At 55.4% G+C, this 14999-nt stretch overlaps 1 protein-coding gene across 24 annotated transcripts in view; it reads left to right on the top strand.

The window, feature by feature from the left end:
• The window catches only part of TANGO2 (transport and golgi organization 2 homolog), a 50599-nt gene extending 39246 nt beyond the window's left edge, over positions 1-11353 (top strand). For 17 of the 24 annotated variants that reach the window (XM_070628104.1, XM_070628095.1, XM_070628096.1 and 14 more), the window contains 4 exons: positions 1599-1669; positions 6062-6215; positions 7771-7875; positions 10351-11353. In XM_070628104.1, coding sequence (XP_070484205.1) covers positions 1599-1669; positions 6062-6215; positions 7771-7875; positions 10351-10471 — 451 coding nt within the window. In that variant the 3' untranslated portion in view covers positions 10472-11353. The remainder of the gene's footprint in view (positions 1-1598; positions 1670-6061; positions 6216-7770; positions 7876-10350) is intronic. The other 7 variants (XM_070628108.1, XM_070628110.1, XM_070628107.1 and 4 more) reach the window with 2 other exon arrangements.
• Positions 11354-14999: the final 3646 nt, after the last annotated feature.

Genomic DNA, 14999 nt, shown 5'->3' with positions numbered 1-14999 from the left:
GTGCAACCTGCTCCGCCCTGCGCCACCTTGTGGATGGGTGCATCATTCTCAAGGGAGGAGGGCCAAGGGTATGGCCGGCACTGGTACTTGCTGCCCAGAGCCCTCCCCTCACCACCGTGGCATGCTGGCACCGGCTGGCTCCTGGAGGGGAGTCCCCGTGTCCTCCCTGCTCCCCAAGTTCAGGGGCCACTTTACCTGTCACTAGTTTCGTGTATGTCTGCCCCGGCCCAAGAGATCAGCCCCTGGCTGTGATGCCAGCAGAACTCGGTGCTCAGCAGCCATGTCAAGTGACTGGGGGATGAGGGCCCCATGCTCTGAGTGGATGCATGCACGGACAGGGGGTGCATGGGTGGGTGCTTGGGCCCCTTGGAGCCTGAGCAACTCTCCCAGCTCCTGGGCTGCAGGGTAGGGGCCTGCCTCCCTGGACATGGCCTTTGAGGACAGGCGGTAGCCAGGGGAGCCCAGTGGGTTATGCTTGAGGACAGGTGTCCCAAGAGGAGCATCCCAAGCGTCCAGTGGCTGCTGGTGCCCAGGCCCAAGGTCAGAGAGTGGAGGGAGTCAGAGGTGAGCAAGCAGCCTGGGTGGTGGGTGCCAGGAGGAAGTCAAGGCTGAGAAGAAGAGAGCCTCATCCCCATCGTGGCTGGTCCCTGGGTCAGGCCCCCTTTCTGCCTAACCAGGTGTGGTGGGAGTGTGTGCCCAATCCCGCAGGTTCTCGTGCTTTCCAGCTCTTTGCCTACAAACAGGCCTCTGAAGTCATTAGCCAAACATTTTAAGAAAGGAGCCAAGGGCTGTGGGGAGGAAGATGTGAGCAGAATAGTAAGCTGCATGGGAGCGGGGGTCCTGCCTGCGGGGTGGCATTGAGCAGGAGGGCTGAGGTGGGCACTCTGGGACTCCACAGCACCCCCCACCTGGCCCTGTCTCTACGCTTGTTCATCCTGAAGGCTCAGGTCACCGTGTCCAGCATCCCACCAGGAAGGCAGGTCATAAGCCAGAAAGAGTCTCTCTGTAGTTTGCAGAAAAGGCATTCTGACTCTTAGCAGAAAGATTCACTATGGTATTTAGGAACTGGAACATTTTCAGCTCCAGAGCATTTCAAACTGCTTCTAAATGCACATTCAGTGTATGAAGGTAAGAACATGTGATCTTTGGTGTGTTATTCAGAAGCCTCTGTCACCTTGGGGTGTCCTGTCCTGCCTCGAGGCACTCAGAGATGAGCTGTAGGGATGGGGGTCATAGCTTTCTGGAGGGAACTGGTGTTGGTGGGTGTGGGGCTGAGCCAGCAGCTGTCGCCACAGGCGGCCTCTGAGTGCCTGTGTGTGAGGGCACCCATCGATGCAGGAGGGTCTTTTAGATTCTGCTGCTCCCAGGCCAGTGGTCTCTGCGGTGAGTTGGGGGTGTGGAGCTAGGGGTCTTGATGACCCTGCCTGAGAGGACCCTGGGGGTCTGGGGCCCTGACTAGCCCATGCCCTGACTGCAGCGAGCCCCTGTGCCTCCTCTGGCTGCCGGCAGGGGTGCTGGGGAAGGGGCCGTGGAGACTGCCGGGCATCAGGGTCTGGTGCCCTGGCTCCCAGCTGACCCCTCCCCGCCCCTGTCCGCAGCACAGAGAAGGGAGACGTCGTTTGCTACTATGGAAACCGCGGGGACCCTGAGCCTGTTGTCCTGGCCCCAGGTGAGTCTGCTCAGGGGGTGGTGACAGGGCTGCTCCTCTGGGGACACCTCTGTGCTTTTCAGAGACTAGGCCCCTGTTGCATTTCTCTCCTGGGCCTGCGCTTGTCGGTTGTCTGTGTACCTTGTGATCTGACCCTCGTACCCAGTCTGTGTGTCAGGCTGCCCACGGCCCGGGACAGCTTCCCCCAGCACTGAGCCGCAACTGTCGGGGTGAACTGGAAACTAAAAGGCACAAGAGACCCCCTCCCCCCAAATCTGTGCTTTGGCTCAGAGGCCTTTTTTTTTTTTTTATTGAGTTATTGATAGGTTACAATCTTGTGAAATTTCAATTGTACATTAATGTTTGTCAGTCATGTTGTAGGTGCACCACTTCACCCTTTGTGCCCACCCCCCACCCCACCTTTCCCCTGGTATCCACTAAACTGTTCTTAGTCCATAATTTTAAATTCCTCATATGAGTGGAGTCATACACAGATTATCTTTCTCTCGCTGGCTTATTTCACTTAACATAATTCTCTCAAGGTGCATCCATGTTATTGCAAATGGAATGATTTTGTTCCTGTTTTGCAGCTGAGTAGTATTCCATTGTATATATGTACCACATCTTCTTTATCCATTCGTCTGTTGCTGGACACTTAGGTTGCTTCCACGTCTTGACTATTGTAAACAGTGCTGCAATAAACATTGGGGTGCACAGGACTTTTGGGATTGCTGACTTCAAGCTCTTTGGACAGATACCCAGTAGTGGGATGGCTGGATCGTAGGGTAGTTCTATTTTTAATTTTTTGAGGAATCTCCATACTGTTTTCCATAGTGGCTGTACCAGTTTGCATTCCCACCAGCAGTGTATGAGGGTTCCTTTTTCTCCGCAACCTCTCCAACATTTGTTGCTATTAGTTTTAGATATTTTTGTCATTCTAATGGGTGTAAGGTGATATCTTAGTGTAGTTTTGATTTGCATTTCCCTGATGATCAGCAATGATGAGCATCTTTTCATGTGCCTATTGGCCATCAGTATATCTTCTTTGGAGAAATGTCTGTTCATGTCTTCAGCCCATTTTTTGATTGGGTTGTTTGATGTTTTGTTGTTGAGTTGCGAGAGTTCTTTATATATTATGGATATTAAGCCTTTGTCAGATATATGACTTGCAAATATTTTTTCCCAGTTAGTGGGTTGTTTTTTTGTTTCAATCCTGTTTTCATTTGCCTTGAAGAAGCTCTTTAATCTGATGAAGTCCCATTTGTTTATTCTTTCTATTGTTTCCCTTCTCTGAGAAGTCATGGTGTCCGAAAAGATCCTTTTAATACTGATGTCAAAGAGTGTACTGCCTACGTTTTCTTCCAGAAGCCTTATGGTTTCAGGTCTCACCTTTAGGTCTTTAATCCATTTTGAGTTTATTTTGGTGAATGGTGAAAAAGAATGGTCAATTTTCATTCTTTTACATGTGGCTTTCCAGTTTTCCCAGCACCATTTGTTGAAAAGACTTTCTTTTCTCCATTGTATGCCCTCAGCTCCTTTGTCAAAGATAAGCTGTCCATAGATGTGTGGTTTTATGGCTCAGAGGCCTTTATGGAAATACCTGGAAACCACCCTCAATGCCCTCAATTCTCAGGGCTTGAGACTCTGTGACTGGAGATGGTTGTTTTCTACTGAATTGTTGCTTGGAAGAAATTCTTTCCAACTACATCCTGTTGTTTCGTTCCTGAGCCTACCTCCACCTGATCCGTGTCACTTTTCTTTAATAACAGCTTTATTGAGATATAACTCACATATCACAGAGTTCACTTATTTAAAGTGTATCCTTCAGCAGATTTTAGTATGTTCACAAAGTTGTGTGACTGTCAGTGCTGTCTAATTCCAGAACATTTTCATCACCTTAAAAAGAAACCATATCCAGGGGCTGGCCCAGTGGTGCAGCGGTTAAGTTTGCACGTTCTGCTTCTCGGCGGCCCGGGGTTTGCCAGTTTGGATCCCGGGTGTGGACATGGCACCGCTTGGCACGCCATGCTGTGGTAGGCATCCCACATATAAAGTAGAGGAAGATGGGCATGGCTGTTAGCTCAGGGCCAGTCTTCCTCAGCAAAAGAGGAGGATTGGCAGCAGATGTTAGCTCAGGCCTAATCTTCCTCAAAAAACAAAAACAGAAACAAAGACATATCCTTTAGCAGTTACTCTCATTCCCCCTGCCCCCAGCCCCTGGCAACTACTCATCTACTTTCTGTGTCTGTAGCTTGGCTTATTCTGGACGTTCACATCAATGGAGTCAGACGATATGTCGCCTTTGTCTCTGGCTTCTTTTACTCAGTGTGTTTTCAAGGTTCATTCATGTTGTGGTGTGAATTAGGGCTTCGTTCCTTTTTATGGCTGAATAATATTCCATTGTACGGATGGTCAGTGTTTTGCTTCTCCATTCATCTGTTGCTGGACATTGGGTTGTTTCCACTTTTGGGCTATTGTGGATAATGCTGCTGTGAACGTTGGTGCACAAGTTTTGGTGTGGGCGCATGTTTTCATCCGTCTTGTGTATATACCTAGGAGTGGAGTAGCTGGACTGTAAGGAAACTGTTTAACTTTTTGAGGAACTGCCAAACTGTTTTCCAAGCAGCTGCCCCATTTTGCATTCCCACCAGCAGCGTGTGAGGCTCCAGTCCCTCCACATCCTCGCCAACACTTGTTATTGTCTGTTTTCATTACACTCATCCTAGTGGGTGTGGCGTGATAGCTCCTGGTGGTTTTGGTTTGCATTTCCCTGATGGCTAATGACGTTGAGCATCTTTCCATGTCCTTATTGACCATTTGTATATCTTCTTTGGAGAAATGTCTATTTAGATCCTTTGCCCCTTGTTAAATTGTTTTTTTTTTTTGTATTTTTATTATTGAGTTGTAGTTCTTCATATGTTCCAGCTACTAGCCCCTTATCAGCTGTGTGATTTGCAGAATTGTCCCCTCGTGTGGGTTTTGTTTTCACTGTCTTGTTGGTGTCTCTTGAAGCACATCATTTTAAATTTTGATTAAGTCTAGGTTATTTTTATCTTTTGTTGCTTATGCTTTTGGTGTCGTATGTAAGAAATCATTGTCTAATCTGAGGTCATGTAGCTTTTCTTGTGTGTTTTCTCCAAAGAGTTTCATAGTTTAGCTCCTACATTTAGGTCTTTGGGGCATGTTGCATTAATTCTTATGTGCGGTTGAGGCAGGGGTCCCACTCCATTCTTTGGCATGTGGCTCCCCAGGTGTTCAGCACCACTGACGTGTGGTCTTTCCTGTTGCTCCTGATGGATAAAGCACAGTGCTCCCTTGTGCTGGCAGTGTGGTTTCCTGGGAAGCGGGTGCAGTCATGTCAGACCTGGTCGAGACCCTCACCCAGAAGTCTGGCCGCAGCAGAGGGGCGGCTGCCTGTCCTCAGTGCATCTTCCAGGGCGCGTGACTCTGAGTTCACTTGCCCCTATGGCCTGCGGAGCCTCTCAACAAGAGGCTCTGGGGGGGCTCTCCAGCCCAAGTCTCAAGCCTCTCCTTTTGCTGACATGAGAAACCCTTTCCTTTTTTTTTTAAAGATTTAATTTTTTCCTTTTTCTCCCCAAAGCCCCCCAGTACATAGTTGTATATTCTTCGTGTGGGTCCTTCTAGTTGTGGCATGTGGGACGCTGCCTCAGCGTGGTTTGGATGAGCAGTGCCATGTTTGGATGAGCAGTGCCATGTCTACGCCCAGGATTCGAACCAGCGAAACACTGGGCCACCTGCAGTGGAGCGCGCGAACTTAACCACTCAGTCACGGGGCCAGCCCCCACCCTTTCCTTTTTTTGTCACTCCTTCTGTTAACCTACGAGAACTCGTTCTGAGGAACTTGCCTGAGACCCTGTAGCACCCCCAGCCCTGGCCCCTGCCAGCAGGTAGAGGTGGGCCCTGCCTGCGCCCACTGAGTGGGTGGATTTGGGTCTGCTCCCTAACCGCTGACTGGTGTTCTCCAGGCATCCCCCTGGCCTCGGGTTGCTGATTCTCCCACCCCTGACCTTCTCGGGGGGACCCCCAACTCGCAGCTGTCCCAGCTGAGAGCGGGAGTGAGCTGGGGAGGCAGTGCCCTCTCGAGCACCCGCTTTGCTTTGCCCTGTTGGATTTCAGGTTGTTTATTCCTTGTTATCCCATCCATCAAGGCCACTTGGCATCTGTGCCTCGTGGTCTCCTGCAGGAGCCTTGCCATGTTGAGTTCTGCACCCCGGCCATGCAGACGGGTCAGGAATGTGCATGGAGAAGGTGCTGGAGCATGGGGCAGCCTGGCCTCAGTGCCCTTGGCCGTAGCCCTGGTACCTCGCCCAGTGCTGGGTGGGTGGCTGAGAGTTGATCCTGAATTCAGACGGTGGGGCCTCTGCACTGGCCAGGCTGACCTTCTCCCCACAGGGACCTACGGGCTGAGCAATGCTCTGCTGGAGACGCCCTGGAGGAAGCTGTGCTTTGGGAAGCAGCTCTTCTTGGCGGTTGTGGAGCAGAGCCAGGCCCTCCCCAAGGATGACCTCATTGCCCAGCTCCTGGACGTGCTCAACAACGACGAGGCGTGAGTGGGCGGGTCCCCCTGGGGCCAGTGGAGTGGACGTGCACCCCACTGCTCCGGTCAGGGGTAGAGAGGCAGGCAGGCTCTGCTGTTCTGGGAGGTCTGTGCAGGCAACTGAGGCTGGCTCCTTGGCCACGGGGGAGCCTGACGGACAGCTTGTCCTCTGCCCCTCCTGCCTTTGCCCCTTGGGCAGCTGCCATTTCTGATGTGGAAGAGGGGGGCTTTGATGACGGAAAATGGAACAGTCCCAGGCCAGTGTGCTGGGAAGCTCGGTGCTCCCAGTGGCTTGATATAGGCTTGCATGGGGCTGTGAAGGGCTAGAGGCTCCCCTCTGCCTGAACACACAGGGCTGGTGGGAGGTTCCAGAAGGCTTCAGGTGCTTAGCAAACCACAGAAGGGAGCAGCCAGCTTAGGAGTCTGCCTGGGGGTCAACTGTCATTCCCACATGCTGTCCCACCATGGCCAGGATGGGGAAATCCAGGGAATTGCCTGGGGAAAAGAAGCCCCCAACCTGGTTTCCTCAACTGTAGGCCTTGAGGTACCTCAGGTGGCCTCTGCAGGGGACACCTGCCACCTCCTGACATGTCTTGGCCATCCCAGCTGGAGGTCAAGGTGCTCGCTAGGCTGGCCTTCCTCCTATGCAATGACCCAGCTCATAGGTCCCTCTCCTTCCCCAGCCAGGCCGGGCCAGGCCAGGCCAGTGTCCTGCCTGGATGGCCCCTTGGAGGAGCCCCCCACAGCCTGCCTTGCACTGTCCTCCCCCAGGGCCTCTCCCTGCCTCTTGTTCACCCTCTCTCTCCTCTCTGAACCATGGCACCTTCAGCCTCAGCACAGCCGCCCGCTTGGGGAAGCCCTGCCCAGTGGCCTCCTCTCAGCTGTAGGTCCACACGGCCCACGGCCACTGTTTGTTGTCCCCATAGGTCTGTAAGGGGGCGCTGGCTGCTCTTATTGATGGCTGTTGTCCCAGCCCTGGCTACGGTGGCAAGCAAGCCACGGGGCTCGAATAGACTCCTGGCAAGTGCGCAGATGCCCACAGGGCACCTCTTATAAGGGGCAAGCAGGGAGCACATGTGGTCAGGTGACCGCACCCCTTAGCCAGGCCACCACCCACCATGCCCCTGCCCACTCAGGCCCTCTGAGATGGGAGGGCGAGCTCGCTCTGGGAAGTGGCTTCCATCCTTCCTTAGGGTGCCCTGCCCAGCTCTGGCCAGATGGACCCCAGGCATTTTCAGACCCAGCAGAGCCTTACCCAGCACTGAGCTCTCAGGTGCTCGTGTTCCTGGAGTCCTGGGTCCTGGGAAAGCTGCTGGTGGCCCTGGCAGGGGGAGCTGGCCCTGTGGTCGCTGGCTGGTGACCCAGGCCCAGCAATGGAGCCCTAAGTGAGAGTCTGGACAGAGATTTGAGGCCTTGAGCAGAAACGTGCATGCAATACCCTGTGGGCCCCACCTTCCAAGGCTGGCGGACTCCTCAGGCACTGTAGGGCTGTGAAGATGGCAGGTAGGGCTGTGGCGGGCAGCAGAGGTGCTGGTGCTGACCCCTCCCTCCTCTATCCTTCTAGGCAGTTGCCAGACCCAGCCATCGAGGACCAAGGCAGGGAGTACGTGCAGCCCATTCTGAGCAAGTACGCGGCTGTGTGTGTGCGCTGCCCGGACTATGGCACCAGGTACAGAGGCCGCTGGGCACCTCCAGTCCTGTCCCATGAGGAACCTGGCCTTCCCCTCACTCTGTGGGTAGCCAGGGCGAGGCCTTCCTTCCCTAGCTCTGTGGATCCTGAAGCCTCTGCCCTACCTAGAAGCAGCTGCCATGTCAGTTCAAGGGCCATAGGGTGAGCAGACGCCACGGTTGATGGTCATGTACAAAACACCTGCCAGCTCCCAGAGGTACTGCAGGCCGGGCACGAGGGCTCTGAGGCTTCCTTGCCTTCCGGGGGTGCCCCTGAGCTGCCCCCTTCCCCCTGCACAGCCATGAGGGGGCCGAGATGGCCTCCGGCTCACTCCTGTCAGCAAATCCCTGTGGGCCTGCAGGTCCCACTGCTTGGCTCTTCCCCTCACTCGCCCTGTGTTCCTGGGCCTGTCATGTTCTTCGTGTGACCAGGGCTGGGATTAGGTTAGCTCAGCCAGGTGATGTCACCTCACCCCAGGAAAAGGGTAAATGCTGATCTCGGCTGCAACGTGAGAACATCTGGGAGGGAGAAGCTGTTGGCACAGGTGTCTGCTGTTCCAGCAAGTTCCTTCCCTGCCTCCCTCCCTCCTGGGTGGAGAAGGAAAGGCTGTGTGTGGCTGGGAAGCCAAACCTGCCTAAATGGCTCCATCAGAGGGCCACGTGGAGGGAGCTGAGGGCAGCCCCCCTGCTGCACTCGCAGGCGGCTGGGATGCACAGAGAGGTTAGGCGGCTGGACCAGCTGGGATGCTCCAGGAGTGCCGCTGCCACGTGCCCAGTACACCTGGCCTGGAGGTGGAGTGTGGCCTCCTGTGTAGCCACATCTGCCTGGGTTCAGCTCGCACTGAGGCCTGTGGGTGCAGCCTTGTGCCGGGCTGGAGACCTGTGGTGACTGTGAGGGACCCTTGGACCCATGGCTGCCAGGGACTCATGGACGGGGTGCTTGGGTGGTGACAAGTGCTGAGTGATGCTGGAGTGATGTCACCTGTACCCCTGGTCATGGTGATGTCACCTTTATGCCTGGCTTTTGGGTCAGGTCAATGAGCTCGAGTGAGGCCCCTTCTGTCCCTGCAGATGGGAGAGGTTGGGTTATTGCTGCCTTCTTGACGGTGAGGTGCTGGTTCTCCCAGGAGGCTGTGAGGTGACCTTGCCATGGGGACATGGCTGATGCTCTACGGAGGCTGAGGGCATCTGGCAGGGGCTGGACGTGTGAAGTCCTGGGGACCAGCGAACTGAGAGGAGGGCAGGCCTGAGTTGTTCATCCTCAAGGAAATGACAGCTCAAAGCACTGTGGCTGGGGGACAGGGTGCAGGGTGGGGCCAGCTCGGTGTGGACTCCCAGCACTGCTGCTCCAGGGCCCGTGGGTTGTACACCTGAACGGTGGCCTTTTCCCTCAGGCCCCTTTTCCACTGGAGACTTGTTTTCATGACTAAATTGTGTGCTCATGTGTCCTCGTGTTCAGAGCACCAAGTCTACTCCCTGGCTGGGTACGTGGCTGCTGGGTCCGACCCCAGCCGGGAACCCCCGCTTTCAGCATGCGTGGGCCCTCCATGGGCGCCAGCCTGTGCTGGGGCTGCTCGGCAACCTCGTACTCGCCCTCTGGCCATGGGAGATGGGCAGGAGGACTCGCTGTGGGGAGAGCTGGGCAGGAGAAGGAAGGTGTGCTGAACATTTGGGACAGGCGCTGGGGGAGGGGAGAGAGGAAAGGGGAGAGTTCCAGGTGAAGATCTGGGCCCTAAGAGGTTGACAACTTGATCTCTTGGAAGAGCCGAGCTCGGCCACATGTCTGGGCAGCCCCAGGTGGCAGTGCGGGGCCATTGCCTGGGAGCTCTAGGGGGTTCTGGTGGGAAAGTGCCTGGTCAGCCCAGGGCCACCCTGGTGAGAGTTGGGGCTTTACTGCAGAGGACAGGCAGGGCGGCTGGGAGTGTTTCAGAGTGGAGGCAGCAGGACACTGAGTGTGGCCTGGGGCTAGCCCAGGAACCCCAGACCCCCCAGGCTCAGTGCCCAGATGCCCCAGAAAGACCCTTCACTCCACAAGGCTGTGGCAGCTGCTCATTCGTGACCCGCCTCAAGCTGGGCCAGGTGCCTGGCACAGGCCCCAGGTGTGGTTGGCTTGCCCCTCCTGCCTCAGATCTTATCCCTGTTGGGGCTCTGATAGGTGGGCAGAAGGCATAGGACAACGGGCTGAATATGGGCCCCATGCTCTGTTTTCTTTTTAAGATTGGCACCTGAGCTAACATCTGTTGCCAATCTTTCTTTTTTCTTCTTTTTCTTCTTCTTCCCAAAGCCTTTCACTACATAGTTGTATATTCTAGTTGTAGGTCCTTCTGGTTCTATGTGAGGCACCGCCTCTGCATGGCCTGGTGAGCGGTGCTAGGTCTGCGCCCCGGATTTGAACTGGCAAAACCCTGGGCTGCCGAAGCGGAGTGCACGAACTAACCACTCGGCCACGGGGCTGGCCCCCCATGCTCTCTTTCAGAACCAACACAGTCATCCTCGTGGACGCTGATGGGCACGTGACTTTCACAGAGCGCAGCATGTTGGACAAGGACCCCTCCCGCTGGGAGACCACCACCCACGAGTTCAGGCTGCAGAGTTAACCTCCACCCCTAGGCGTGGCCGGGGGGCTCCTGGAAGGCCCTGCCTCAAGGGCCATTGTGGATGGGGACCTTCCACAGCCACATGTACTGCCCATGACTTGGCCACTGTCCCCCAGGACCAAGGCCCTCTGATTTGTGTGTGATCTATCTGTGTCCCTGTGTCCAGCTCGGGGTCCACCCTTATGCCAATGAGAGTGACAGAGTCCCATGGCTAGGGCTGGGGCAGGCCCAGTTGTGCTATGCATGTGTGAATGCATCTGGGCCTATCCCCTGCCCCTGCACAGAAGCACAGGTGCATAGGCACACACGTACACTCTTAGGGCATGCACACATGCTCAAGTGTGCCCATATTCCCAGGCAGACACAAACCCAAGTACCAGATAGGCCTCTCGCACCCACACGTGCTTCTGGCTAGTGGGTCTTTGCTTTGAACAATGTGACAGAAGTAGGCTTTTCTTTAAAAGTGGCCCCTCCTCTCCTGGGCGTTCCAGGTCCCGGCAATCAGACCTGCTCTTGGAGGGGAAACAGGCCACATTTGGGATGAGGAATGACAAAGACCTGGGAAGAACCCACTCTCATAGCATATGCACAACCTGGTTGGTGGATCTAGTGGTCCTGTGTGTGTTGGGGGTCCCATGTGCATGGGGTGGTCCTGTGGGAGGGGTGATCCCCCATGCACTGGGGGTCCTGTGTGTGCTAGGCGCCTCAGCAGGCTCTCAGGCCCCTGCCCACCCACTGGGAGCCGTGGGTTCTGGGGAGGCCCAGCTCAGTGAGGGGATGCAGCCAGCCCCTGCCGTTTCCCTTCTCCTTGGGGAGTCAGACTTCACAGGAATCTGTACTTGAATGTGAGACATTGGTAATAAAACTTTCATGCTGGAGTGAGTCAGTGCATTCCAGATCCCTAACTCGTGTGATGGGGATGCCGGCAGCTGTCGTGTGTGCGGGGTTGGCGGGGCTCTCTCCTGGTGGCCGGGCTCCCGAGGCACAGACACCGGCACTAGCCTCCTTCCACTTTCTCCTTTGCCCACGGCCTCCTGAGCGCCATGATGGAAGCCCGAGGGTCCACTGGCCTGTCTATCCGTCTGTCCTTGGGCAGAGGCCAGGTTGCGAGAGACCCTGTGTGCACGGGATGCCGTTGGTGCCTGTTATAGGGCCTGCTGCGCTGGGCGGAAAGCCGGGGATTCACCCAGGTGCAGGCAGGAGCCCCGAAGGACCCCCTGAGGGGGTGGTGTGGTCAGGCCTGCAATCAGGGTGGACTGTGGAGGCCAGGGGATGGCAGGAAGGGGTAGGTTTCAGAGCAGGAGAACAAGTGGAGTGTGTCTCAGCCCCAGGACCCTGGTTTTGGACAAGCACTCAGGAGTTCCTGTCCCCAGGAAGGGCCGAGCATTAGGCGGTCCTGTGTCCAATGCTGAGACCCAGGTTTCCCTCTGCCTCTGACCCCCAGCTTGGCCTTCTCAGAGCAGTGAGAGCTCGGGGTGGGGTGTGGACCTACACTGGACCCAACTTGCCTCCCCACCCCTCCTCCTTCCTGCCCTGACCACCCCTCAGGGCCTGACGTCCTCCTTGCTCACTTTGAACTCAGAAGCAAAGAGCCTGAGCGCAGCCAGGCTGGAAGGGGTCTCCCAGTGACAACGCAGCCTTGTCTCCCAGGCCCACGGGGAAACCAGCTCCCTGTCCCACACGTCTCTGGCTCAGCCACGACAAGCCACGCTCTCAGCTCGCGCACTGCTGATGCTGCCAACACCCTTTGTCTGCCTCAGTGGGCTGCCCACATCATGGACCAGTGCCCCACGCCAGCACCCACCCTAGCCAGGCATGTCTGCCCTCGGGGGCGCCGCTGGGCTGGCTTCAAAGCCATCTGAAGAGCCTCCCCAGATGTTTGCCTCTGCCCCAGGGATGGGGACTGTCCTGGGATAGCTTTCCCAGCCCTTGTCACGGACCCCCCTGACCCCAGCCTGCCCTGGGCCCCCCGAGGAAGGGGCAGCCCAAGATGGAGCTTTGTCGTTGCTATGGGTTGAGTTGTGTGCCCTGAAAAAGATCAGTTGGAGTCCTAGCCCCATGCCTCAGAACGTGGCCTTATTTGGGTCTTTAAGGAGGCAGTCAAGATAAAATGAGGTCATTAGGGTGGGCCCTAATCCAACATGACTGGTGTCCTTATGGAAAAAGGGAAAGTTTGGACGCAGTGACAGACATGCATGCAGAAAGAACACCCTATGAAGATGAGCTAGCCTGCTGCCCGCCAAGGAACTGGGAGACAGGCCTGGAACAGACCCTTCCCTGGAGCCTGCAGAGGGAGCACGGCCCTGCCGACACCTCGGGCCAGACGTCTGGCCTCTAGAATGTGAGATGGTAAATTTCTGTGGTTCAAGCCACTCACCTGCAGTACATTATGGCAGCCCTAGCAAAATAATTCACTTGTGACCTTCACCTTACAGATGAGGAGACCGAGGCTTGGAGAGATGCTGTAACAGTCCCTCAGTCCCTGGGCAGGTGGGGAGGCAGAGCCATGAGGACAGGAAGGAGCAGGATGAGGACAGGTGGACCTCGGAGTACCTGCCTCTGTCAGCCTATTGTCCTCCCATGCTGGTCTCACCCTGCTGCCTGGCACCCCTCCTGCCTTCACTTCACTTGCCCTGGCCCTTGCCACTGTTCGTGGCCATGCTTTCTGCTCAGCTCCTGCCCCAGGGCCTTTGCATTTGCTGTCCCCTCTGCCTGAAGAATTCCTCTCCTGGATATCCAAACTGCACTCGCCCTCACGTGCTGCAGTTCTTTACTATAGTGTTGGGGAGGCATCCCATCCAAAGGTGCCTCCGTCCCTGCTGTTTTTCTCCATAGCAGTTGCCACTGTCTGACATGCTATGTATTTTAGTGGTTTCCTGTGTGTCTCTCTGTCAGAACGAGCGCCCCAGGAACGCAGGACCTTTCCTCTCTTGCCACCACTTTATTCTGATGCTTAAGGCAGGGAGACATTTGAACCAAAGAGGACAGTGCTGAGGCTTCCTGAGCCCCTGTTGATTTAGGCCAGTGCCTTGAAGTGAGGCACCTGTGCTGTAAGAAGGGTGCAGGGACCCTACGACGCTGATCCCTTCTAGAAATGCTTTTGACGTGCCATGCAGGAATGCCTGGACCTGACCTTGGCATGGCCTAGCCAGTCCTCTGTGCTTGTCACCAGATGCGTCTGATCCCTGAGTCCTCTCCTCCTGGCAGATGGGGATTCACCTCCTTCTCAGATACCCTTTCTCAGAGAAGCCACTTCTGCTCTCTGGCTCCAAGATGGCCGAGTTGAAGTGTGCAGGCGTGGAGGCTGGAGGTGAGGGGATGACCAATGTGGAGGCAAGTCTATGAGCAAACACAACCAGTCCAGGAGTGCAGCCTGGCCCTGGGGCTCATCCTAGTAGGCCTGGGCTCCTGGCCTTCTGCCCACAGAGACCCCCCCAACACCCTATCTTTTGGTCTCTGCCAGCAGAAGGCATTGTCCAGGCCGTTTAGCAGAGACTTGGCTCATAAGTGAGGTGGGCTGAAGTGGAAACACAGGAGCCTAGAAGGAAAAGATTCCTCCCCAAGCTTGGGCTGGAGTTCCAGGTCCCAGGTATTGATCCTTGCACCTCAGGCTGGAGCCAGAAAGGGACTGTGGGGAGATCCTGTGGTGAGAGGGTCCTTGTCCATCACCCAGTTGGTCCCGGGCCATTTGGGAAGCTGGTTGTACTGTGCAGGTCTGAAGTCTCAGGTCCGACTGGGTCAGGTGGGGCCCCCAGCTCACCAAGCAACGAGGTGTAGCAAGGTCCCTAAGGCTGGATGATGGCGTACCAAGGGTTCCCACAGGCTCTGATTGCACTTGGCCAAGGCCAGCAGCTGGCCCAGCCACAGGGAAGCTGGTGTCCCTTGACTGAGTCCAGGAGCCAGACCCTCATGGGGCTTGGTGCCCACTGTGAGGTGCCTGGTGCTAGCCACCGGGGCAGCCAGGTGAACAGAAGCGGGCAGGAAGGGAGGGAGAGGCCTGGGTAGGCCTCCGGCTTCATCACTGGCAACACCCACTCTCCTCGCCTTTTTTAACTTTTTCATTTTGAAATTATTTCAACTTAACTAAAAACTTGAAAAAATAGAACAGAGCAATCCAATCTTTCACCCTGTTTCCCCAAATGTTAACACCTTACCTAACCACCATAAAATGATTACAACCAGAAAATTAGCATTGATACAATACTACTAACTAATCTACAGGCTTTATTTGAATTTTACCAGTTGTCTCACTCATATCCCTTTTCTGAGCCACCATCCAACCTGGGGTCCAGATCCCACATGACACTTAGCTGGGTCTCCTTTAATCAAAGATGGCTCCTCAGTCTGCCTTTGACTTGAATGATGACACTTTTGAAAAGCACTGGCCAGTTTGTTGGTAGAGTGTCCCTTATTTTGGTTTGCTCTTCATGATGACATTCAGGTTTTGCGCCTGCAAGTGACACACGTCCTCAGGAGGCCCATGATACATCCCTTTACTGGTGCTAACTTTTTTCTTCATTTTTATTGA

The sequence above is a fragment of the Equus przewalskii genome, chromosome 7 (genome assembly GCF_037783145.1).
Source record: "Equus przewalskii isolate Varuska chromosome 7, EquPr2, whole genome shotgun sequence".
Classification (NCBI taxonomy): Eukaryota; Metazoa; Chordata; class Mammalia; order Perissodactyla; family Equidae; genus Equus; species Equus przewalskii.
This window is presented reverse-complemented; position numbering and strand designations above follow the sequence as displayed.